Source organism: Leptopilina heterotoma, unplaced genomic scaffold (assembly GCF_015476425.1).
Source record: "Leptopilina heterotoma isolate Lh14 unplaced genomic scaffold, ASM1547642v1 Lhet_31, whole genome shotgun sequence".
NCBI classification, from domain to species: domain Eukaryota; kingdom Metazoa; phylum Arthropoda; class Insecta; order Hymenoptera; family Figitidae; genus Leptopilina; species Leptopilina heterotoma.
The window spans coordinates 72,838-98,397 of NW_025111011.1; the positions used below are offsets into that span (position 1 = coordinate 72,838).

Consider the following 25,560-nt stretch of genomic DNA (forward strand, 5'->3'; position numbering starts at 1 on the left):
TTACTTAAAAAAAATTTATTAAAATTCTGTATAAGAATTTATTATTTATATATTTAAAAAAGATTTAATAACATTCTATTCAATAATTCAATTATTTTCAATAATATTTTGATAAAATTTCTCAAAATGATTCAATTATTTTTCAAAATTTTAATGAAATTCTTTAATAGTTTTCAAAAATTTTAATAAAATTTTCCGAAAAAATTCAATAATTTTCAATTTAATTTTAATAACATAGGTAACTGAAAAAAATTTTATTATTTTCAGAAATTTAAATAAAATTCTTTATGAGAAGTGAAGTTTTTTTCATACAATTTTAATTAAAAATTTTAAATCTTAAAAAAAATTTAATTACTTTCGAAAATGTTAATAAAATTCTTAGGAAAATTTCAATTATTTTCATAATTTATAAAATTGTTCCCAAGAATTTCATTATTTTAAAGAATTTTATAAAATTCTTCTCAAGAACTTTAATTATTTAGACAAACTTCAATAAAATTTCTTATAAGAAATAACTTTAATTAAATACTTTGAGAAAATTTAATTCTTTTTCTAAATAATAAAATTTATCGCAGAAATTTAATTAGTTTAAAAAATTTGGTACAATTTTGTATTGGAATTCACTTATTTTTAATAGAATTTTAAGGAAATTTTTACCAAGATTTTTTTTGATTTTATAAATTAATTAGTAACATTTCTCGAAAGAATTAAATTATTAAAAAAAAATTGTAATAAAATTTTTCGAAAGAATTCAGTTATTTAACAAAAAATTTACTTATAACATTCTTCGCAGAAATTCAATTTTTTTGGAAAATTTTGATAAAACTCTTTATAAGAATTTAATTATTGTTAATATTATTTTATAGTAAAATTTCTAGTAAGAGTCATCTTATTTTTAAAGATTTTGATAAATTTCTTTATAAGAATTCAATTATTTCAAATTTAAAATTATAAAAGAAATAAATAAGAAATAATAGATACAAGAATTATTTTTAATTAAAAAGAATTTGATTTAATTAATTTTTGTTATTTTTTAATCTTCAAAGAATTAAATTAGAATTTCATTAATCTTAAATTCAAAAAAATTAAAAAGAAAAATTATCAAAAAAATTAGAAGATAGAAGAAGATAGATAGAAGATTATAAAAATTAAACATTAGAAAATGTAGAAAATCCTTGAATGTAAAAATTCTTAATTGGATTTAAATTTTGTCGAATGTTATTTTGCGAAAATAAAACTCACTTGAAGGTCCAACATTGCGGAACCGCCGACACTACATTCGGAATGTCTTGATTCCGATTGTAGAGCGGGTTTTGCCGGCTCTTTCAATAATTGTCGAACGGTTCCTTGAACAGTGAGTTCGGCACTGCAACTAATATTTCCAGTGCTTGTTTGTGCAACACAGGTGTATAAACCCGCGTCTTCCGGCTTGACGTGTTGAAAGACCAATGCCAAAGTGTCTTCTTCGTCTTTGAATAGAACTTTAAATCTCTCCTCTGGATCGAAGGGAACTCCATCTCTGGACCATTTGAATTTTGGAATTTCACCGGGTTCGAGAAGACCCTCAGGAAGACCGGCAAAAATTACTTTATCGTCAGTCACTGTTACCACAGCCTCGCATGACGCTTCCCCATGACTATTTGTCGCTGTACACGAATATTTACCCGCGTCCTCTCTCAATACATCAGGAATAACTAATTCATAAAAACCTTTATCCGCCTTTTCTGTGATGATTTTCATTCGTTCATTCTTTGAGTCAATGAGAACATCGTCTTTATAACTGAAAAAATAATTTAACAACTTTTAGAAAATTTACAATTCAACGAAATTTATGATTGAAAAAATATTATTATTATTATTATATTTTATTAATTTGTTAATAAATTTAAATCTTTGAAAACAATTAAATTTTAATAGGTTTTTAAATTGAAATCTAAGAAAATTCGAATATCTAGTAACCACAGTTTTTCAATAATTACAGATTCAGAATTAAAAAAAATTCTTTTAATAACTAATTAGCTAGTTAAATTTTTATTTTTATTTAGAAATTTTTTTAATAAAATTCATTACAAGAATTTAATTGTATTGTCATTAATAATAAAATAATATTCAAGAGTTCAATTGTTTCCAAAATATTTTGATAAAATTTCTCAAAAGTTTTTAATTATTTTTCATGATGAACTTTAATGAAATTCTTTAATAGAAATCAATTAATATCTATACAATTTTAATTGAATTTCTCAAAGAAATTTAATTATCTTAAAAAATTTCAATTAAATTCCTTGAACAAATTTAATAGTTTTCAAACAATTTTAATAAAATTTTTATAAAATATTTTCTAAGAATTAAATTATTTTCAAAAATTTAAATAAAATTCTTCGAAGCAATTCAATTATTTTAAAAAATAATAAAATTCTTCGCAAAAATTCAATTATTTTTATAAATAATAAAATGCTTCCAAAAAATTCAATTATTTTCATAAATAATCAAATTCTTCGCAGGATTTCAATTATTTTCAATAAATTTTGAACAAAACTATTTTAAAAAATTAATTATTTTCAAAAATAATTAAAGTCTTCGCAGAAATTCAATTACTTTGAAAAATTTTAATAAAATTCTTTATGAGAATTGAAATATTTTCATAACAATTGTAATTAAAATTTTTAAAAAAATCTAATTAGTTTCAAAAATGTTAATAAAATTATTAGGAAAATTTTTCATTATTTTCAAAATTTATAAAACTTTTTGCAAGAATTTCATTATTTTTAAGAATTTTTAATTAAATTCTTCTCAAGAATTCAATTATTTTCAAAAAAATTTTTTTTATAAAATTCCTGAAAGGTTTTAATTATTTTAAAAAATTTTTTTAAAATTCTTAAAAGTTTTAATTAATTTTCTTGAAAGAGTTAAACACTAAAAATTTTAATAAAATTGGTCGATAAAATTAAATTATTTTCATAAATAATAAATTTTTTCGAAACAATTCAATTATTTTCAATTAATTTTTAATAAAACTATTCTAAAAAATTCAACTATTTTCAAAAGTAATAAAATTCTTTGCAGTAATTCAATTATTTCGAAGGTTTTATAAATTTCTTTATAAATAAGTAAATGAATTAATTAATCTTTAAATTTGATTTAATGAAAACGAAATTAATAAGAAATTCCTAAAATTTAAGTTTATAATTCTATGTAGAACAAGATATTAAATTTCAAAATCATTTACATTGGTTTTATTTAAAATATTGAAGTTTCAAATAATTTAATTTAAAAATTCTTAAAAAAAATAAGGTAAAAGTTTTTTAAAAATTTTTAAAAATTTTTTAAAAAATCGTAGTTAAAATTTTTTTAAGATATTTGTATTTTTGAAAGTAATTTTTAAAAAAATTGAATCAATTGTAAAGTTTGTCTCAAATTTTATTGAAATAAATTTTATGTTTGAAAGAATTTAGATTTTGTTACTTTTAAATATTTGTAAAAATAATCGTTTTTTTGAAGAATTTTAACTAAAAATTTGAAAAATAATTTTATTTTACAAAAATTTTAAATTGAATTAAATTACTTTGTTGTTTATTTATGCTACATCTTTTATTTTCAAAGCAAGTAGCCGTTTGCTATTTTTTTAAAATTATTGTTACTTACATATTTTAAATAAATTTACAAGAGCGATGCCTGAGGTTTTGAATATTTTGTAAATTTTCTATTAAAATGAAAATTGGTTTAATAAAAAGAGAACTTCTAAAGCTAATGAGATTATTAATACTGTCAAAATATTTTCAAGGGTGCAATAGTTTTGGAAACTAGAATCTAATTTAGTGTATCAAAATTATTTTCTCGCCGACTTGTAATTTAATAATTTTTGGCTCAATTCCAGAAACAATTTAATTTCATTATAGATTCTTCTTTTAATTTCAATGAAAAGATCTCTATAAAATAATATTGAGGGCAAAAGAAAAATTCTCTTACAATTTGAGTTCTGGATTAGGATCCCCTTTGACCTTGATCATAAAACGAAGATAAGTGTTTTCCAAAAGTTCTGTGTCCTTGAGACGAACCAGGAAATCCGGTTTGTTTCCATCTAAACGAGCTTTTCGTTCCTCAGGTGTTACTGAAATAAATTTCGAACAGTATAAATAAAATCTGAAATAAATTAATAATAATAAGACAAAATTAAGATTAATGTAGTTTTTCCATTAAATTAATCTTCTGATTTTTGTTTTTTGTAAATTGTCTTTAAATTTGTAATTTGCTTTTTTTGGAAACCATTAAATTTCTATATTTTAACTTATTCTGTAAAAATATTATTATTATAACTATTATTATTTGTTATTATTATTGGTTTCATTTTTCTTCTTATTTATTATAAATTTAATTTAAAATTTTTCGATTTAAATCGAAAAAAAGGTCGATAATGTGAAAATTTGTGTTTGAATAGAAAAATCAACAGTTTTTTTTTTTTTTCTTCTCAAGTTTACTTACAATCGGTGACAATTAATTGAGCGGTACAAGAAGCTTTGCTGTCTCCACTCACTGCTCGTGCAGTATAAATTCCAGAATCTGATTCTAAAACGTTGTTAATCTCAAGTTTGAAACTTGAATCAGCTCGAGAGATTTTCACACGATCTGCCAATTTGTCATTAAATGGTCTATTGTCCTTCAGCCATTGCATTTTTGTTTGAGCGAAAATTGATGCAAGAACACACTCGAAAGTGGCACTTTCTCCAGCTATTGGGGAAAAAAATAATACAAATTACATTAAAATATTTCATTAATTCCCCTAAATTACTTAACAATTACAAGCATATGTTCAATGAAAATGATATATTTATAAATAGAGAATTCGTGATGTCATACAAAAATTTCTTATATGTTGTATACGAAAATGAAGAAAGATTATGTTCTTCAGTGTTTTTAAATTACTATTTATGCTTCAATTTAAATTCTACTCTAATTCTCTTCTTTTATTTATTTAATTTATTATTTATTATTAGTTAATAATTTAATTTACTTCGATCTTTTCTTTTTTTAATTTTCTATATATCTTTTAATTATTTTATTTAAATATTTATCCTTTTATCAAGATATTTATTTTTTTTTGTGTATTTTATTTTATCAACTTATTATTTTTTTATTTAATTACCTATAATTACATTTTTAGGAAATTTGTCACCATTTTTGTTTCTACTTTTCAAAAAACAAAATTAATCGGATTTCAATAATTGTGCTTTGTTTATTGTTTTTTATGTTGAATATTTTTCTATTTTCTAGTCTCGTTTGTGTCTTAGACACTTAACGATTCTTGGCTCTAATCGAAACATGTGGGCCGTGAGAATTTGGCATCATGCACAATTTGAAATCTATACTCTTTTCGAGTTTCCGAATCGTTTCCAACAACCTCGAGGCGCCTCTCGCGTTTTTACATTCCCCCAAAAGAACAGGTGACAGATTTCTTGTAATCATTAATCGCGACTGTCTCTTAAATAAAAACTTAACTCAGCGATTTTTTTTCCTAATTTCAAAACTAGTAGCTGGGTATCGAAAAATAGGAAAAATATACAAAAATTAAAAAAAATACAAAACTCAAAAAAAAAAAAAATACAAATAAAAAAACTAAAAAATTGTAAAGTTCTAAGTAAAATAATTAAATATAATTTTTATTTGATTTGAAATCGAAAATTTGAATTGTGTGAGTATGGAAAATGTTTGTGATTCGTGATTATGTGTAAGTGTAGAAAAAAAGTGTAAACAGTAAATTGAATTTTGAATATTGAAATTCAGCCAATAAGCAAAAAGATTCTGATCGATATTTCCAGTGAAAGCGACAATCAATTTTTGAAAGCTAAATTTTACAAAGCAAACATATGAATATGTTTTGTGTTCTAAAAGACAGAGAAGAGAAAGATGTTTGAAATGATATGAAGAGACGAGCAAAAGTGACTTCACGATTTCACTTTACCTATCACATGTATCAAAGCCATTTTTGATTGCGTCGCTAGAACAGGAAAAATTTGTTTTACCCTCGCTAATTATAATATTTCACACCTTTTTATCAGTGTTAAAAATATTTTGATTCGATTGAAATAAAATTCAAAATACTTCGATTCCATTGAAATAAAATTCAAAATATTTTGATTCGATTGAAATAAAATTCAAAATATTTTTATTCGATTGAAATAAAATTCAAATATTGTGTCAGAAAGGGAAATTTTCAAATTACTTTGTAATCGTAAACTTACATTGAGCCTCGCATCCTTCGATTGTTTGTGAAAAACATGGTTTTCCAGTTTCAGTGGCTGATAATGCCACTCTCGCTGTTCTCATTTCAGATTCGACATTTGAACCACCAACTACGGTCTGATAAGAACTCGAACTCTCCGTCACTCGATCGTTTCCGTAGAGAGATGACGACTCTCTTCTTCCACTCGATAATGATGCTGACGATTCCATGTGAGTTGTTTGTCCATCTCTACTGCTCGACACTGACGAGTATTCTTCACCAAAAAAAAAGAATTTTCCTAATTTTATATTTATATTATACAAATTTATTTTTTATTAAAAAAATTTTGATTTTTAAAATTTTGATTTTCTTGACTATTATTTGAAAAAATTGATTTTTCTCCTACCCTCGACGACTTTAGAGGAGGCGCTGTAGCGACTTGATGAATATCGCGACATGTCCTCGGCTTCTTCGACCTTGGCCTTTTTGGATTCTGTCGCCTTGACGGTGGACTCCTCCTTTCGTTTTTCGGTTAATTTTGAATCAGACGGTTTGTCAGTTGTTGGGGGTTGAATGTTAATTGGTTCAGCTTTCGGGCTGGAAATTTCTGGCTCGTCGGTTACTTGCAAATCATCGGCGGCGTGTTCGGCAAGTGCAATAACGTCACTTGTATACTGTCGAATTTCCTTGAGCCAATATTCCTTAACTGGATCCTTGTGGGCAACGAGAGTTATTGGATAGCCTGATGCACCTGGTTGATGCAATTCAAATGATCTTGCTTCTCCCGGATGATCTTTTACTTCCACTTCTGGAATCTAGAACAGTTTTCACATTGGAATTTTGGCATTTCGATAATAATACAAATTTTCTCAAGAATTCAATTACTTTCAAAAAAATTTGATAAAATTCTTCGCAAGAATTCAATGATTTTAAAAAATAACAAAATTCTTTATAAGAATTCAATTATTTTCAACAATAGATTGATAAAATTTAATTATTTTCATGAATAATAAAATTCTTCCTAAGATTTCAATTATTTTTATAAATAACAAAATTATTCAAAAGAATTCAATTATTTTCATAAATAATAAAAATTTTCACAGGAATTCAATTACTTTTATTACAATTTAATTACATTCTGTGCGAGAATTTAATTATTTACATAAAGAATAAAATTTCATGGAAAAATTCAACTATTCTTTAGAGTTTTAATAAAGTCCTTTACAAGAATTTAATTATTTTAAATACAATTTAACTTATACTCTTTAAATTAATATAATTATTGTAAAAATTTTAATTAAATTCTTAACAAGAATTAAATTATTTGAATTTATTCAAAAATTTATTGAAAGAATTAAATTATTTACGAAATTTTTAGTAAAATTTTTATAAAGAATCCAATTATTTTTAATAGAATTTTAATTGAATTCTTCGAAAAAATTCAATTATTTTAATAAATAATAACATTTTTCGCAGGAATTCCATTATTTTTCACAAAATTTTAATAAAATTTTTAGAAAAATTCAATTGTTTTAAGAAATAATAACATTCTTTGCAGAAATTCAATTTTTTTGTCAACATACTTTTAATAAAAATATCTTGAAAAAATTGAATTATTTTTAATAATTTTAATAAAATTCTTTAGAAGAATACAATTTTTTTTTAATATTTCGATAAAATTCTTGAAAAGAATTCAATTATTTCAAAAAAGTTTGAAACAAAATTCAATAATTACTATAAAAATTTTCAATTACAATTATTTAAAAAACACTCAATTATTGTTTTAAAAATTCGAAGAAATCCTTCAAAGGAATTCAATTTTTTTTAAAATTTTTAATAAAATTGTTCGCAAGAATTTAATTGCTTTCAAAATTATTGATGAAACTCTTCGCAAGAATGCAATAATTTTTAAATTCAAAACAGAAGAATTATCCAAAAAGTTAGGAAACAAAAATTTGATTAAATTGAATCAAATTTTTCGGTCGTATATCTTTTTTTAAATGAAATATTTAAAAACTCACTCGAATTATATCCTTGAGTACAAAAACTGAACGATCTTCAGAAATACGCCTGACTTTGCAAACTAGAATTCTCGCTTTAAACAAAAATAAATATCTTTCCTTGCTTTTTCCGTCTTTGTCGATTACTGTGTACCACTCCTAGAATTTTAATATTTTTGTAATTAACATTTTTTAATGAATAATTAATCAAATAATTTAATAATGAATCCAATAATTCAACTATTAATTTAACAATTAATCCATCAATCCAATTATTAATTTAATAATTAATCCAACAATTCAAATATTAATTCCGTAATTAATTCAATAATTGAATTAGTAATTTAATAATTAAAATAATTAAATTATTGATTCTATAATTAAAACTATTCAGTTTGCAATTTAATAATTAAAGTAATATTTAATTATTAATAGAATAATTAAATGAATTCAATTATCGATTCAATAATTAAAATAATTCAATTATCAATTTAATAATTGAAAGTAAAATTTATTTTTTGCCTGTTAATTAATTTTTTCGCAGTAGTTTAGTTGAGTTCTGTTGAGAATAAATTAATTTTTGATTTTTATTACTGACGTAATAAATGAAAATACTTAAAATAGTTCAATTATTGATTCAATAATTCAATTATCGATTTAATAATTAAAATAATTCAATTATCAATTTAATAATTGAAAGTAAAATTTATTTTTTGCCTAATAATTAATTTTTTCGCAGTGGTTTAGTTGAGTTCTGTTGAGAATAAATTAATTTTTGATTTTTATTACTGACGTGAGTTAGCAATCGTCCTAATTTGTGAATATTCCCTTTGTATCCCTCGATATTACTGATGAATTTATTGTCAGTTGCTCGATGAGGAATTCCTAGCATTAACTCCAGAGCGTTCTGGAGGTCGTCACAATTTTCGCCTAGCCGGGTCGAATACTTCACCAACTCCTGTAAACAAAATTTTTTTATTGTTTTTATTATCAAAAAAGAAATACATTTTTATAATTGTAAAATAAAATTAATTTTTAATCTAATCTATAGGTCTTTAATTCAAAGCAATCGTTTTATGAAACTCTCCAGTAGTGGAGAGCCAAATATAGTCAGACAAGTAGTGAAAGTATTGTATTCATGGCAAAATTATAGGGGAACAAGACAAGTTTTGTTAGACACAAGAAAATCCTTTTGTATTTTCAGTATCAATTTCAAGTGAACCTTTTTTCATTTTTCTTTGTTTTTTCAAAATTGATAATTTTCTGAATTCACAATTTTTAATAAATTAATATAATATTTACAATACAATCCAAAGTAGTGAAATAATTTTTAAATCATAAATTTGATAATTCCAAAACAAAGTTAGACAAATAGAAATTTGTTTATCATTAGGAATTACTAAACTTGAAAATTGAAAAAATAAATCATTCTGGTCGTAAAAATCTAATTAATTAAGTGAAATAATTTATAAGTAATAAATTTGATAATTAGAAATTTTTTTATCATTAATAAAAATTAATATCATTAATAAAAAAAAGTTCACTAGGACTGCGGGAACAAAATTTGTAAATAAATAAATAAATAAATTAATAATTACTAAACAAAAAAATTGAAAATTGAAAAATATTTCAATTTGCAAAAATCTGATTGAAAATTAATGAATTATAATTGAGTTTATAGCAAAAAAAATAACTTTTTGACAGAAAAAGAAAGAAAATTCTCGAAGATTTAAGAGACATTTTTCCAAAAGAGAAAAAAAATTCTTGAGGAAAAATGTCTCGCTTTTTTTCTCTCGCGAGATAAACAAAATGTTGTTGGACTTTTTAGTAGCATTCGAATAGCATCCGAAAGGATAACGTGCCATGAAGATGACCTGTTTTTAGAGCGCTAAATCTGTACGGGCGCCCACTCTCACTCCTCACACTATCTTAAAATCGCATATGTGATAGAAGTAAATACCATCACAGACGCGTTGAAACTGATTTGAATTTCGTTTTGTCGTCTATCGATATTTCTAAACGCAATGAATCACAAAATATTGAATGTAAAAAGTCTTTGCAAATACTCTCTTCTCTAGAATTCGATGCTATTTCTATAGACAATAACTGAAATTTAAAATAGAAAAAATTGTTAATTGTTCTTTTTAAATATTTACAAGAGAGTATAAAAGATGAGGCCGCTAAACAATACTATATTAAAACGAGAACACGAGGTTTTGTTTACATTTGAGAATTATGAGTCAAAAATTCTTATAAAATGTATATCGTAATTCAAAAATAGACACGACTGATCAAAAATTTTATAAATAAAATTGTTCCTCGTTTTCTTTTGTCAACAGTTTTTTAATTTTCTTTCTTGGCTCGAGGCTTGGAATATTATTTCAAAAAATTGTTTAAAAAAAATGTTTGCATTAGTTTACAAATTGGTTTGGAGAAAAATAAATTTTATAAATTTACATGTTTTTTGCATTTTATCTTTCTTTATAAATATTTTTATCTATTTCTTTACATAAAAATATTTATTTAGTTATTCATTTATTTTTTATTTATTTTTCTATTTATAATTTTATAAAAATAAATTTATTTTTCGATTTATAGAAATATATTTATTTCTTTATAATATTTCTTTACATTATTTTATATTCTTTATAATATTTATAAAATATATTCGTACAAAATATGTTCATAAACAAATTTTGAAAAAATAAAATTTATTTAGAAAAATTTAAATAGACTTTCTATAAAAATATATTGCATGAAATGTATAATTAATTTTTTACTTTAATCCACTAAATACCTAAATTTCACGTTATTTTCGTTATAATTTCTAAAATTTGTAACTTTTTGGTTAATTTAATTTTCAACTTCGGATTAATTAAATTAATTCAAATTTAATTTGGAAAAAATTGCCAATTTTCATGCAAATAACTTAAATTAATGCAAAAAGAAAACCATTTTTTAATCACGTCAAAGAAAATAAATTTTTGTTTGTTTTTTACCTTCAAGAGGAGTTGGTAGTCGTTTATGCGTTGTATCGGAAGTTTCAGATGTTCCGATAATCTTTTATCATCTCCAAGAGTCTGGCTCAGCTCCTAAAAAATTATTACGGTCCATTTTTAATAAACCCACAAATTTGCGTAAATAATTAAAAATTTAATTTTAATAATTATTTTAATTCAATCTTATTTCAATTTCAACTCAATTTTAATTTAATTTAATAATTAATAATTATTTTAATTTAACATCAATTTAATAATTAATAATTACTAATAGTTATTATTTTTTTCATTTCCGAAATTAATTAAACATTAATAATAACTAATGATAATTTATTCGAAAAATCGAACGGAAAAATATTCTTTGCCACTTCCAAAATGAAAATTATTCTTCAATTTAAATTCTGAATTTGTAAAAAAAACTCGATATTTTACACAAGAATTAAAAAATTTTCCAATCACTAATAATCGGTAGTACTTCAATTTTTCACTATTAAATTCCAAATTATCACAAAATCACAAAATCCTTTCTGGAGATTAAACAGAAAAACAAAGTGTAATCCAATGTCGGAAGTATTTCTGGGACACATCATTTGGCACTTTAACTTCCGTCACACGAAACTTTTTCGTCACTGTGACTGACAGTGTCATTGTTGACAATACTTTTATTCTCTCGACGAAAAAGAAAATAAAAAAAGATTTTTTTTTTTTTTTTTTTGAAAATAGAAAAAAAAATTAAAGAAAATTTTTTCTTTTCTTTTGGAGAAAGGTTATTTAAATTGAGAGAAGGGGGAGGGGGGTTAATTGGAGCACGTGATAAACACACCTTAAAGGTGTCTTGAGGTCTAATGACCTATCGAGTGTGAAAAATTGACTCCGGAAAATTATGGTTCGGGGTGCCCACGTTGTTGGTCGCAGACTGGATTGACTTGATCCACACTTTGAAATCCGGATAGTCAGTGGTTACCGAAACCCCCTCGCCAGTCTGAAAACCAGTGAGACCAATACGGCCACGGCTATACTTAGCCGGAGAACTAAGACTGACCACGAACAAATACTAATTCACGACCATTGCTATGCATATCGATGATAATACGGTAACATTATCCTGCAACAATTTTTTTTTCCATAACAGACGAAGAGGAGTTTTTCGTGTCTTTTAAATTGTAAATTGAAAATTGTAAGATTTAAATATTTGAAACTTAGCTCTTTGGACAATTTACAACTTTTAGATAATCGGTTTTTTCTATAGAAAATTTCGCATCTTTGAATTGAAAATTAATTTTTAAATTGAAAATAGGGAAATTTAAATATTAGTCCTTTGGAAAATTCACAATTTTCAGAGAATCGGATTTTTTTCATAGAAAATTCCGAATTTCATATTTTTAAATTGGATATTAATTTTTACATTGAAAATTGGGAAATTTAAATATTAGCTGCTTGGAAAAGTCGCAACTTTTAGATAATCGGTCACTTCCATAGAAAATTCGCATTTTTTAATTGATAATTAATTTTTTAATTGAACATTGGGAGATTTAAATATTTGAAAAATTCCCAATTTTTGGATAATCGGTTTTTTTTTAATAGAAAATTTCAAATTTCACATTTTCTAATTAAAAATTAATTTTTAAATTGAAAATTGGGAAATTTAAATATTAGTTCTTTGGAAAATTCATAATTTTTAGATAATCATTTTTGTTTCGTAAAAAATGCGAAAATTTGAATTTTCTAATTGAAAATTTATATTTACACTGAAAATTGGGAAATTTAAAAATTAGCTCTTTGCAAAATTCACCATTTTTAGATAACTATTCGGTGTTTTCCATAAAAAATTCCAAAAAATAAATTTTCAATTAAAAAATTCAAATTTTCGGATTTTTTATTAAAAAAATCAGATTATCTAAAAATTATGAATTTTTAAATTTAAAATTAATTTTTAAATTCAAAATTGGGAGATTTAAATTTAAAATTAATTTTTAAATTCAAAATTGGGAGATTTAAATATTTGAAAAATTCATAATTTTTATGTAAACCTTTTTTTTGTCATAGAAAATTTTGAATTACGCATTTTTGAATTGAAAATTAATTTTTAAATTGAAAATTGAGAAATTTAAATATTTGAAAAATTTGCTCACTCAAAAATTTACAATTTTTATATTATTTATTTATTTCGGTTTTTTTCCACAGAAAATTTCGAACTTTTGAATTAAAAATCTATTTTTAAACCAAAAATTGTAAAAGTTTAAATATCTGAGAAATTAGTTTTCTGGAAAATTCACTATTTTTAATAATCGATGACTTCTATAAAAAATTCGCATTTTTGAAGTAGAAATTAATTTTTTTATTGAAAACTGGAAGATTTAAATATTTGAAAAATTCACAATTTTTAGATTTTCGGGTTTTTTTTTACAGAAAATTTCGCATTTTCTAATTGAAAATTGAGAAATTTAATTACTAGCTCTTTGGAAAATTCACAATTTTTAGATAATCGTCTTTTTTCCGTAGAAAATTTCGAATTTTGCATTTTTTAATTGAAAATTAACTTTCAAATTGAAAATTGCTAAATTTAAATTTTTGAAAAATTTGTTCACTGAAAAATTTACAATGTTTAGATTATTTATTTATTTATTTCAATTTTTTTCCGCAGAAAATTTTGAATTTTTGATTTGAAAATCTATTTTTAAACCGAAAATTGGAAAAATTCAAATTTCTGAAAAATTAGTTTTCTGGAAAATTTACAATTTTTAATGATCGTTTACTTCCATAGAAAATTTGCATTTTTTAAATAAAAATTAATTTATTAATTGAAAATTGGGAGAATTAAATATTTGGAAAATTAACAATTTTTAGATAATTGGCTTTTTTCTATAGAAAATTTTGAATTTCGCATTTTTTAATTGAAAATTGTTAAATTTAAATATTTGAAAAATTAGCTTTTTGGAAAATTCACAATTTTCTTTTACTTTGTTTTTTCTATAGAAAATTAATTTTGAAATTCAAAATTGGGAAATTGAAATATTATTGAAAAATCAAGTCTTTGAAAAATTCAATTTTCGACAATCTGCTTTTTTTTTGGATTTTTCGATTATTGCAAATTTTAATCAGAACCAGTTTAACTTGAAAATTGTTTCAACACTCTAAAGTATTCTACTTTTATAAATACCATGACATTGAATATTTAAACAATTTTTCGAATTTTCTAATTTCATTTCCGCAATTAGTCTACAAGTTTTTTTCCCTTTCGAAATAGTCAACATTTAAAAATCGTAACTAAAGAATTTTACGCACATCGCAACCGAAATTTTATAATTGAATCAACAGAATTCAATTGACAGAAAATGAATAATTTAATAAAAAGGAAATAGCATTCCTGGTAAATAGAAAAGAGTTTTTTCTCAAATTGTTAGAATTAAAACAAAATTATAATTTAATAATTGAATTAATTATTGTTTAACTGATGAATTAATGAATTATAATTGAATTAATTCATTACGATTCAATTGCGAATATTTCTTCACGTAAGTAGAATGGCACACCAACTAGAATGTTTCCTAATATAGAAGAGAAGAAAGAGAAAAGAAAGAGGAAAAAAAAATGAAGTTGATTTCGACCTTGTGATTATGTTTAGGAGTCATTTATTTCAGTGGCGTGCGTTGCGTGTGTACGGTGACACTATAAGAGAAAAATGTTTCCCTACAACGTCACTGCAATGACGTCACTGGTTCATGACGACTATATAATTGCTCTTTTCTTCATTCCCGTTTTTCCCTTTCTTCCCACCCTCTCTTCTTTTGAAGCGCTATGAAAATTTCTGGATGACATAGTGCGTTCAACAGGAAAAGAAAATGTTCCCATCTCAAAAATAAACTCAGCTATTTTGATGTCTGGACAGCCGCCCGTATGTCCCAGCATATTATGTAATTTGCTATACATTTTCACTATTCCATATCATCATCATCTACTTATTTTAATATCCATACAGCATTCACACAACAAATTAATAAAAATTTCATTTTTTGGAAAATTTTTCCTCTTTCTATTTCCTTTTGTTTCGTTTTTCAAATTTTTCTCCTTTTTTTGATTAAAAATAATTAATCGTTGAAAATTAATTAATTAATCAATTAATTAAAAATTAATCCTATCATTTGATTTCAATTGTTTCCAAAATTCATATGTGTGAAAATGTCTCGTGTTTAAAAGGAGTCGGCTCTTGTTAGGGAAAATGAAGTGCGAATTGTGATTTATATTAGAATGTAAAGCGTGGGATGAAAATTTGTCGATTAGACAATCAGCTTTCGTGACACCCTGTAGAAACCAAAAGAAAACTTCTTTATCATTATTCGCGTTCAGCTTTATAAATAATTTATATTAACAAAAAATAATCCTTTTTTATGTTTAATTTTTGCAAATTCTATCAATTGCTTTTTTAATTATTAGTTTTTTATTTTTAGGACCTTAAAAAAAGTTTAACGTTTTTTATTTATTTAAATTAGGAAAAACTTTGTAACTTTTTATACAATTTATGAAATTATAATTAAATTTATAAATAATAGAATTTATTATTTGAAAATTTGTCTTCACTCTTTCTGATTTAAATGATAAAAAAAGCAATAAATATTAAATTTATAAAACTAATTTTATAAATTATTATTATTAACGCAAAATATTTATTTTTCGTTTAATTCTTTAATTTAATTTAAAATTTTATCAATTGCTTTTTTTATGATCTGAATCAGAAAGAATAAAGGCAATTTTTTCTACAATTTTGAAAAAATATTAAGTCTTAGAACTGGATTTTAAATTAAAAATCTGACATTAAATGGGTAATTAATTATGTTGATTGACTCGCGAAGGTTAATATGTGTTTTAGAATTTTGAAACGTTCTCCGATATTAATTGTTCGAGAGAAGTCAAAATGTTTGCAACGTTTAAAACTATTCTCTGCATTGTTTCTGTTATTTCAATACTGGTAAGTAAAAACAATTGAAAAGAAATAATTTAATTATTTAATCACATTAGAAAATAAATTCTATTTATTTATTAAATACTTTTTAAAATTTACTCAGTTTTCTTAATATTTCGATTTTAATTAATTATAGATTAATTTAATATTAATGTAATATTCATTTAATATTAATTAAAAATTTTATTTTAACGAAAATGACTAGAATTAAAAGTAAAATTATATTAATTAATTAATTATAATTAATTATATTAATAATTTTAATATTAAAGTATTTTTAAATACTTGCTGTCGAAAATTATTTACTTCTATATTTTAAAATTATAATACTTGTAAATTATCATTTTATTAACAAAAAATTTTCGTAGGAGACAACAGCGGAAAATGCAGTTCCCTGCTTTCAGAAAGAATCAAAAGAAATCAGAGATTCGAACCAAACGAAAAGTTCGGAAACAGAAATAGAGAGTGACAATTCAACAAATCTGGAATTGCCAAAACTGATTGTAAATTCAACGCAAAATATTTCGAAAAATTTAACAGACGAAACGGAAATAAATAAATCAGTAAATACTGCAAATAATATTACAAATACGGAGCAAACGATAGAAGACAAAAATTCTTCCTCAACAACTGAATATTCAATAAAGGAAAATACAGATAATTTGATACAGAATATTTCAGAACGCACTCTACCAATTTTAAATTCAACCGTCGAAAAACTCGAAAAAAATAACAACGAAGAAACAACAAAAATTGATGGAAATGCAACAATTAATTTGAATTCAAACACAAATGATAGTGAGAATAAAAATTGTACGGAATTGGAAAAAAATCAGAAAAATCTGACAAATCTTACTGAAATAATTACATCTGATACGGAAAAGTCTGCAACAAATACGACGATCCAAGAAAATAAAGAAAAACGACAAAGTCAGAATGAAAACAACAGTGAGGATAACATTAAAAATGAAGAGGTATTTTTAAAAGCCTTTAAAAATTGCGAATTACTTGTTGGCGAACGTTTTCTTCGTATGGGCATTCAGAATCCTGAGAAAATTAGAAAATGTGTTTTCGATGAATTAAAAAAAGCAGAAACCTTCAATGGAGAATACACAAAATTTCTCGATAATTCGAAATTTATTCGAAAATTGTAAGTATTCGGAAAATGTTAATTTAGAATTATTTTAAATTGTATATGCAAAAATTGTATGATTATCAGAAATTAAAAAATAATAATAATTAAATAAAATAAAAACAACATAAAGTAAAAAAATATATGTAAAAAAATAAACAAAATAAACTACTTTTTATTTGATAAAAATCAAATTCGTTTAGTGAAAAAAGAACGATTTGAATGTTTTACTTAATTTTCAACATTCTGTTAATTTTTTTTTTTTTTGAAAGACTATTTTTCTCCGTCTTTTAACATACTTTTAAATTTTCGATTCTATTGTGTTTGAATCTAAAACCATGATGATCGATTTTAATTTTTAAATATTTTACCTCAAAATATTCTCGAACTCCATCGTTCATTTGAAGAAATTCTTGAGCGGCTGGTTCGTCTCTACAATAAGCCACGTGTTTGTCAAAATCTCTTTCCTGGAAAAAAGTTTTTTCATTAGCATTATTATTCCAAAAGTGAAAAAAAGCACTTGTAATTATTCAAAATTGTTAATTTTTGTAATTGTTTCAACTTAAAAATTATAAAACTTTCGTAACTGAATTTAAATGTTCTTAAAATGAAATTTTTGTCATAAAACAAGTAGAGAATTTTAATGATCTTTTAGTTCTGAACGTTCAAATCAACGAAATTTATTTACTTCTTCAAATTAAATTTTACAATAATTTTTGGTCCGTATAAAAAAAAATTAATAGTAAAATTTAAGTTTTTAATTTTTACTGCTTTGAATTTTTTTCCAATTTTTTTGTTATAAGAAATAAAACTCACCAGTCTGAGAAAAGTTTTCCCAAGCATTCGTGGCTGATCCGCGTAGTATTTGACACCCTCGATTAACACCCTGCCGAACGATCTAAGTAAGGCCGGAATTAATGACATGCCAAACTCACAATCACGCTTACGAGAAACAGTTTCGACTTCTCATTAATGCGACAGAACCAAATGACAATTAATCGGGTTTTTCATTTCATTGTCATGTTAGAAATGTGTGAGAAAAAAAAGACGAGAAATTTATCCACTGGATTAATTTTACTTTAAGGACAATTTAAAATTTAGTTATTAGTTCTAAAAGTACTTTCATTACATTTACAATAAGCCAATTTTTATCATGAAAAATTTGATGGAATTTTTAAATTGTAATAAAAGGATAAAAGCAATTTTTTACTATAGAAAAATATTGAGTAAAATTTGTTATAATAATATTATAATAATTACCATAACAATATTATTTGTTATATAATATAGTTATTTTTTAGTAATTTATTTTAGATTTACTTTGAAAAAAGCAATTAAAGGGAAATATTCACGAATTTCTAAACACAAATTACATTTAGAATTAAAACAGAAAACCACATTTTTCGACTGATTAAAAATGGGTCAATGTACAAAACAATTTCGTTAGATACACGCAGACGTCACAAAAACAATTTTCAAACCTTTAACTTACGTATTTATTTCACTATTGTTCATTGAAAGTATATATTCGTTTGTATTGTGGTTTTTATTTTAAGATTAGTTGATTTTTTTAAAATCTGAATAATGATTTCGTGAATTTTTAAATTGGGTGTAATAAATGTCCAATTGTTTATTGCTTAAATTAAACTATAATTATTGTTTGCAATTTTTCTCTTTGATTAATAAGAAGATTAGTTTGCTTTGTTCTTTAAATTAAAAATAAAAAAAATTCGAATTTAATTTCTTTTCTCTAATGAAAATGAAAAATTCGAAATTAATTATGTTTTTTAAACGAAAATAAAAAATTCGAAATTAAATTCTTTTCTTTAAATTAAAATTTAAAATTAACTCCTTTTTATTCAATGAAAATGAAAAATTCCAAATTAATTTCTTTTTTTAAACAAAAATAAAAATTTCAAAATTAATTTTTTTTTTTTTAATGAAAATGAGAAATTAAAAATTAATTTCTTTCGTTGAAAGGAAAATTTGTATTTAGTGTCTTTTTCTTTGAATGAAAATGAAAAATTCGAAATTAATTTCTTTTCTTTGAATGAAAATGAAAAATTTGATATTAATTTCTTTTAATTCTAAGAAAATGAAAAATTCTAAAATAATTCCTTTCTTTAAATTAAAAATTTCTCATTTAGTTTTTTTCTTTGAATGAAAATAAAAAAATTGAAAATAATTTCTTTTCTTTAAATGAAAATGAAAAATTTAATATTAATTTCTTTTTATTCTGAGAAAATGAAAAATTTCAAAATAATTTCTTTCTTTGAATGAAAAATTTTCCATTTAGTTTTTTGTTTTCTTTGAATAAAAATAAAAAATTAGAAATTAAATTCTTTTCTTTAAAAGAAAATGAAAATTTTGAAATGAATTTATTTTTATTCAATGAAAATGAAAAATTCCAAATTAATTTTTTTTTTAGAGCGAATATAAAAATTTCTAAACTAATTTCTTTTTTTTTAATGAAAATGAAAAATTCGAAATTAAGTTTTTTCTCTGAATGAATAATTTGTATTCTAGTTTATTTTTCTTTGAATGAAAATGAAAAATTCGAAATTAATTTCTTTTCCTTGAATGAAAGTGAAAAATTTGATATTAATTTCTTTTAATTCTAAGAAAATGAAAAATTCTAAAATAAATTCTTTCTTTAAATGAAAAATTTTTCATTTAGTTTTTTGTTTTCTTTGAACGAAAATAAAAAATTCGAAATTAAATTCTTTTCTTTAAAAGAAAATGAAAATTTTGAAATGAATTTATTTTTATTCAATGAAAACGTAAAATTCCAAATTAATTTCTTTTTTTGAGCGACTATAAAAATTTCTAAACTAATTTATTTTTTTTAATGAATATGAAAAATTCGAAATTAAGTTCTTTCTTTGAATGAAAAATTTGTATTTTAGTTTCTTTTTCTTTGAATGAAAATGAAAAATTCAAAATTAATTTCTTTTCTTTGAATCAAAATGAAAAATTCGAAATTAAGTTCTTTCTTTGAATGAAAAATTTGTATTCTAGTTTCTTTTTCTTTGAATGTAAATGAAAAATTCGAAATTAATTTCTATTCTTTGAATGAAAATTTTGAAATGAATTTATTTTTATTCAATGAAAATGAAAAATTCTAAATTAATTTCTGTTTTTGAAGGAAAATGAAAAATTCGAAATTAAATTCTTTTCTTTGAATGAAAATGAAAAATTTGAAATTAATTTCTTTTTATTCAATAAAAATAAAAAATTTCAAATTCTAAATTAATTTTTTTTTTTCTTTTCGAATGAAAATGAAAAATTCGAAATTAATTTCTTTTTTTGAATAAAAAGTTTGTCAAGTTTCTTTTTCTTTAAATAAAAAGGAAAAATTCAAAGTTAATTTCTTTTTTTTTAATGAAAATTTTGTCTTTTACTTTCTTTTTTTTGAATGAAAATGAAAAATTTTTTATTTTAATTTTATTGTAAAAAAGCTTTTTCTCGGAGGGATTGTTTTTTTTTGAGTGAAATTGTATTGTTATCGCAATGAGTTGACGATTGACTGTGAAATGTTTTGTGTTTTTGATGTTTATACATACGTATTGTGAAATTCAGCGATTTGCTTGAGATTTGTGAAGATGATTTCCTTGTTGTCTCGAACAACACGAGGCACTCCCGGATTGTCGAGAGGTTTCAAATATCTTTCCACAACTTGTTGAAGGTCTCTTCCAAATTCTTCTTCCGTCTCAACCAATTCCTTTATTACTGCCCTAGAAATTTTCATAAAGTTTTAGATTCATTTCAAAAAATTTTTCTTGATTTTTGAATGAAAAAAAAATTCTTTAGTTACAAAATCTTTTAAAAGAAACTTACTCTCTTCGATATGTTGAGTCTTCTCGTCGATGAGAACCCGAAAAAGCTGAACTTTCGTCGCTTAGCAAAGTTTGCATGACAATAGACGTGGGTAGCCATCCTTCTTTTCCCTTTGATGTTCTTACGTAGACTCTACAAAAATTTCTGCCATTAGTACAAAAAAAAATATCAAAACTATAAGTTTTACAAAAGAAAATTTATTCAAATTTATAAAAAAAATTGTTCAAAATACTCTCATTAGTGAAGTAAAAAGTTGAAAAATAGTTTACGAATCAAAATTTTAGCAAAAATTATAAATAAAAACATGACATTTTTCGAACACCGAAAAATGAGATAAAATATGTCTTCAAATATTAGAAAAAAAATTAAAGAAAAGGTACGAAAAAAAATTTATGTCCAGCGGAAATTGCTGACAAGAAAACGAAAATTGATGATTTCTAAATTGCCAAAGTTATTTAAATACTCGAAACAAAATTTGAAAAGAACAGTTTTGACAGTTTTGTTATTTTTTATGAAGTTTTAAAAAGCAAAGTTTATGATCGCATTCTAACAGAAATGTACATAATTCTTTTTTCTGTTTAATTTAAAAAGCAAGAATGGAATACTTAAAAAAAACAACAAAGATTTTCACGTGTCAGTGACTGTCAAGTAAATAAAATACATAATCAGTGCCAAGGAATTTCGTGATTATTGAATGAATTTAAGAAGACGTCTAACATTAGTCATTCTTTAAATTTTGTTTATATTCCGCACGTGATTTTTCGTTAATAATTTAATTATCCAATTATTTATCCACCTGAAAAATGATAACAATGTTAATATTCTATTTTCGAAAATACTTGAAATAATTATGATTTTTAACATAAAAGTGTTAAAAAATATTTGTCTAAAGTATGATGACTATATTTTGTTGATGAATCAGAGGATGATTCTTAAAAATGGTACAAGATATTTAGAAATTTTTGGGAAAGTGCCCAAAATGTATTAAGAGATTTGGATTTACAAATCTTCTCGATGTAAAATTTTGTATATAATAATATTAATAATTTCAAGTGCCACGTGAAATCAGAAAGTGTGAAAATAATCAGTTTATATGTAATGCCAAAAGTTTTGTGAATAGAAAATCGTTTTATATTAATTTGCGGCGGCATAAATTGACTGGGAATAAAATAGTAGACATTTCATGTCAATTCGAAGAGCAATAATCGTCGTGATTTAATTTATCTTCTATAACAATATTGAATATTTTATTACCTTTTTCCTGTGTTGAAATTTTGGTATTGAAAAGATTTACCAACTTATTAGTGTTTATTGATGAAATAGTAAGAAAATGAAGATTCCGGTCAGTTAATTTTTTCCCATATTTATTTATTCGTTTAAATATTTTTCCATTACGTTTATTCTCCTTTTATTAATATTGTTTGTGGTGAGTGATCACATAACCTTGTAATTTTAGTTGAGAGATTTACTGCCACCAGATCAAAATATATATTCCTTACCCACCTTTACAATATGATTATTTATGTTATTATTTATCTCTTTTATAAAAAAACACAGAAGAACTAAAGAAAATTCACTAATTTGAGGATAAATAGTTAAAAACTATGGAGAAAACTCACTTGTTACTTTTGACCGTTAATAATTGTTTACATACAACATACGTTATTTGAATTTTCTTCTGGAACAAAAAGCAGAGTTGGGAGTGGCAGTAAACAAATTTCTATTGGTTTATAAAAATTACTGGAAACAAATGAACCAATAAAAAAACGTTAAACACTTATCTTCCCAACCTTGCTTCGATATTTTCTTTATCATAAATTGGCAACACTGCTAAATGTAATGGTTGCGTCCGAAGTATAGAAGAAATTCCTCCCGTCAAAAATAATTAAAATCTAAAGAAATCGTTTATACTTTTGCTTTTAATATAAATATTTATCGCTAATCAAGTTCTAATTCGTGAAAAGTATTAAAAGTTTATAAAAGTTTGCTAAGAACCAAAAGCAAAATTAATATATTTAGTAACATTTGTTCTGACAAAAAGTTAACCTCAACATTTTTGTGACATCATGATTTTCATTACTTTTGTTTTCCATTCGCTGAAAAATTTCCCTTTTATTAGTAGTTTTTTTTATCACTCACACGTTATATGAATATTAAACAATTGAATATTATCAATAATTGAAAAATTTTCATTATTGATGCGGAAATTGTTGATCGTCAAGTCGTGTCGTTAACTCCGCAAAATGAAATAGTGGCGTCAGAAAAACAACTCATTATTTAGTCGCCAATTAGGTAATTATACCATTTTATTATAATTCATTTTTCATTTCAATTCCAAATTTCCATTTCATTTACTTGTTTAAAGGTGCTTCTATACTATATTTTAGCGTCTATTATAAATATTTATAATTGGGTAATTATTTAATTTCATTGATCATTTTTTAAATCTATTTGCAAGTATATGTAATATTTAGTTGCAAAAAACTGAATAATTTCAATTTTCGTATGTTTATGTTGGCAGTACAGAACGATTAAAATTTTCTTTTGCATACATTGGCAACACTGCTCAGTGTAATGGTTGCGTCCGAAAGTAGAAGAAATTTCGGTAATTCCTCGCGTCAAGAATTATAAAATCTAAAGAAATCATTTAGATTTTCGCGTTTATATTAAATATTTATTAATAATCAAGTTCTAATTCGTGTACAGAGTTGATAATATATAAAAGTTTAATAAGAACTAGTTGGAAAAATGATAAATTTAGTAAATATGTTTCGACCAAAAGTTAACCTCAAAATTTTTGTAACTTTATTTTCATCACTTTTTGACCATCCGCTGAAATTTTTTCGTTTTATACAGTTTTTTTTATCTTCCAAGCGTTATTAAGCATTAAACGTATTTAACAATTGAATTAATATTATTAAATAACATTAAACAATTGAAAAATTACTTTAATCGAAATTGTCGATTGTTGTCATGTCATTGACGTGGAAATGGAGTAATTGCTTCGGAAAAACAATGCTCGTAATGATTTAATCGTCAATCGGGTAATTATTAATCATTTCGTCATTCCCCTACTGAAAATCCCTGTAAAAGATCTTGTACAAGAAAATGCACACGTTCAGCAGCTATGAACTTGTACAAGAAAATGTACAATTTCTTGTATAAGGATTTGAAACAAGTTCTTGTATTAGAACTTGTACAAGAAAATGTACAAGTACTTGAACAAGAAAAGAAACTAGTACAAGAAACTCGTGTCACAAAAATCACCGTAAACAAATTGGCTGCCTTTATTCCCGTGTTACTTACGATATTTTTTTATTCCTAATGCACAAAAGTGTCGATTTCAGATAGCAGACGACAGGGAATAAAAGTCAGTCACTTGTTCGACTTATATGAAAATCGCGGCCGTTTTCTCCCTTGGGCAAAAATAACGCATGGGATCAGCGGTTATGTTTGCACATGGGAGAAAATGGACGCCATTTTCATACGGTCGAACAAATGAGTGACTTTACTCCCTGTCGTCAGCTATCTAAAAGCGCCATTTTTGTGCATGTGGGATAAAAATAAATTTTTTTTAGAAAATTGGAATAAGTAAATTTATAAATAATTTTTTTTTTTTGAAAATTGGCATTTTAATAACTTATAATCGTTAAGTCTCTTCACTTTAGGCCTTATACAAGAAATTGTACATTTTCTTGTACAAGTTCAGCTGCTGAACGTGTGCATTTTCTTCTACAAGATCTTATACAGGGATTTTCAGTAGGGTCGTCATTATTAAATTTTATCTTAAGATTTAACTATCAATCATAAATTATATTTCCATGAAATTATATCACTCGACTGTCAAAAATTTATTTCTATTTATTTAAGAGAAACGGGAGTCGTAAACATCCATGTGTTTATTTTTGTGGTTAGACTTTAAACTTTATTGACTAGAAGAAGAAAAATTCTATATTAATTTTCGAATTATGACACCACGAATTCGAAAATGATTTTATAAAAATAGAAAAAATTTTTTTTTATGTTAGACTTGAATGTTTAAAATTCCCGAATCTTTATGGTAAAAGGAACATTAAATATTGAAATTGTGCGATAAAAGCGGGAGTTGCCAGAGACGTCTTGATCTAATTCCGACAAAATATAAAGAGACAGCATTGTCACAGACGTATTTGACACATCAATTAGCAATAAAATTAATTTTATCTCTCTCTCGATGTCTCGTGTATCGGTTCCTTTTGGTTTCGATCTATTTCCTACAAGAATTAACCTGTTATGTGACATTGGTCTTGCAAACTATTTGGCATCACTTTTGTCTTTTGTCCAAAACAAACATATTTACATTTAATCGTTTTAGTGTAAAATTAAATTTTTTTAATTTTAGACTAAAAATAAAAATACAATAAATTATAGAATTT

General features: G+C 23.6%; 2 protein-coding genes across 7 annotated transcripts in view; one reads left to right on the top strand and one right to left on the bottom strand.

Moving 5' to 3' along the window:
* LOC122504684 (obscurin) overlaps positions 1-25,560 on the bottom strand; it is an 86,193-nt gene that overhangs the window by 40,919 nt on the left and 19,714 nt on the right. For 4 of the 6 annotated variants that reach the window (XM_043615893.1, XM_043615895.1, XM_043615894.1 and 1 more), the window contains 13 exons: positions 21,146-21,277; positions 20,872-21,042; positions 18,125-18,206; positions 17,680-17,775; positions 11,217-11,309; positions 9,011-9,175; positions 8,239-8,376; positions 6,624-7,032; positions 6,237-6,491; positions 5,957-5,992; positions 4,480-4,725; positions 3,967-4,108; positions 1,243-1,780 (listed from right to left, as the gene is read on the bottom strand). In XM_043615893.1, coding sequence (XP_043471828.1) covers positions 1,243-1,780; positions 3,967-4,108; positions 4,480-4,725; positions 5,957-5,992; positions 6,237-6,491; positions 6,624-7,032; positions 8,239-8,376; positions 9,011-9,175; positions 11,217-11,309; positions 17,680-17,775; positions 18,125-18,206; positions 20,872-21,042; positions 21,146-21,277 — 2,503 coding nt within the window. The remainder of the gene's footprint in view (positions 1-1,242; positions 1,781-3,966; positions 4,109-4,479; positions 4,726-5,956; positions 5,993-6,236; positions 6,492-6,623; positions 7,033-8,238; positions 8,377-9,010; positions 9,176-11,216; positions 11,310-17,679; positions 17,776-18,124; positions 18,207-20,871; positions 21,043-21,145; positions 21,278-25,560) is intronic. The other 2 variants (XM_043615889.1, XM_043615890.1) reach the window with 2 other exon arrangements.
* On the top strand, positions 16,126-17,332 carry LOC122504685 (uncharacterized protein DDB_G0288805-like). The gene is made up of 2 exons (XM_043615896.1): positions 16,126-16,182; positions 16,545-17,332. The coding sequence occupies exons 1-2, from the start codon at positions 16,129-16,131 to the stop codon at positions 17,328-17,330; spliced, it is 840 nt and encodes a 279-aa protein (XP_043471831.1). The 5' UTR covers positions 16,126-16,128; the 3' UTR covers positions 17,331-17,332.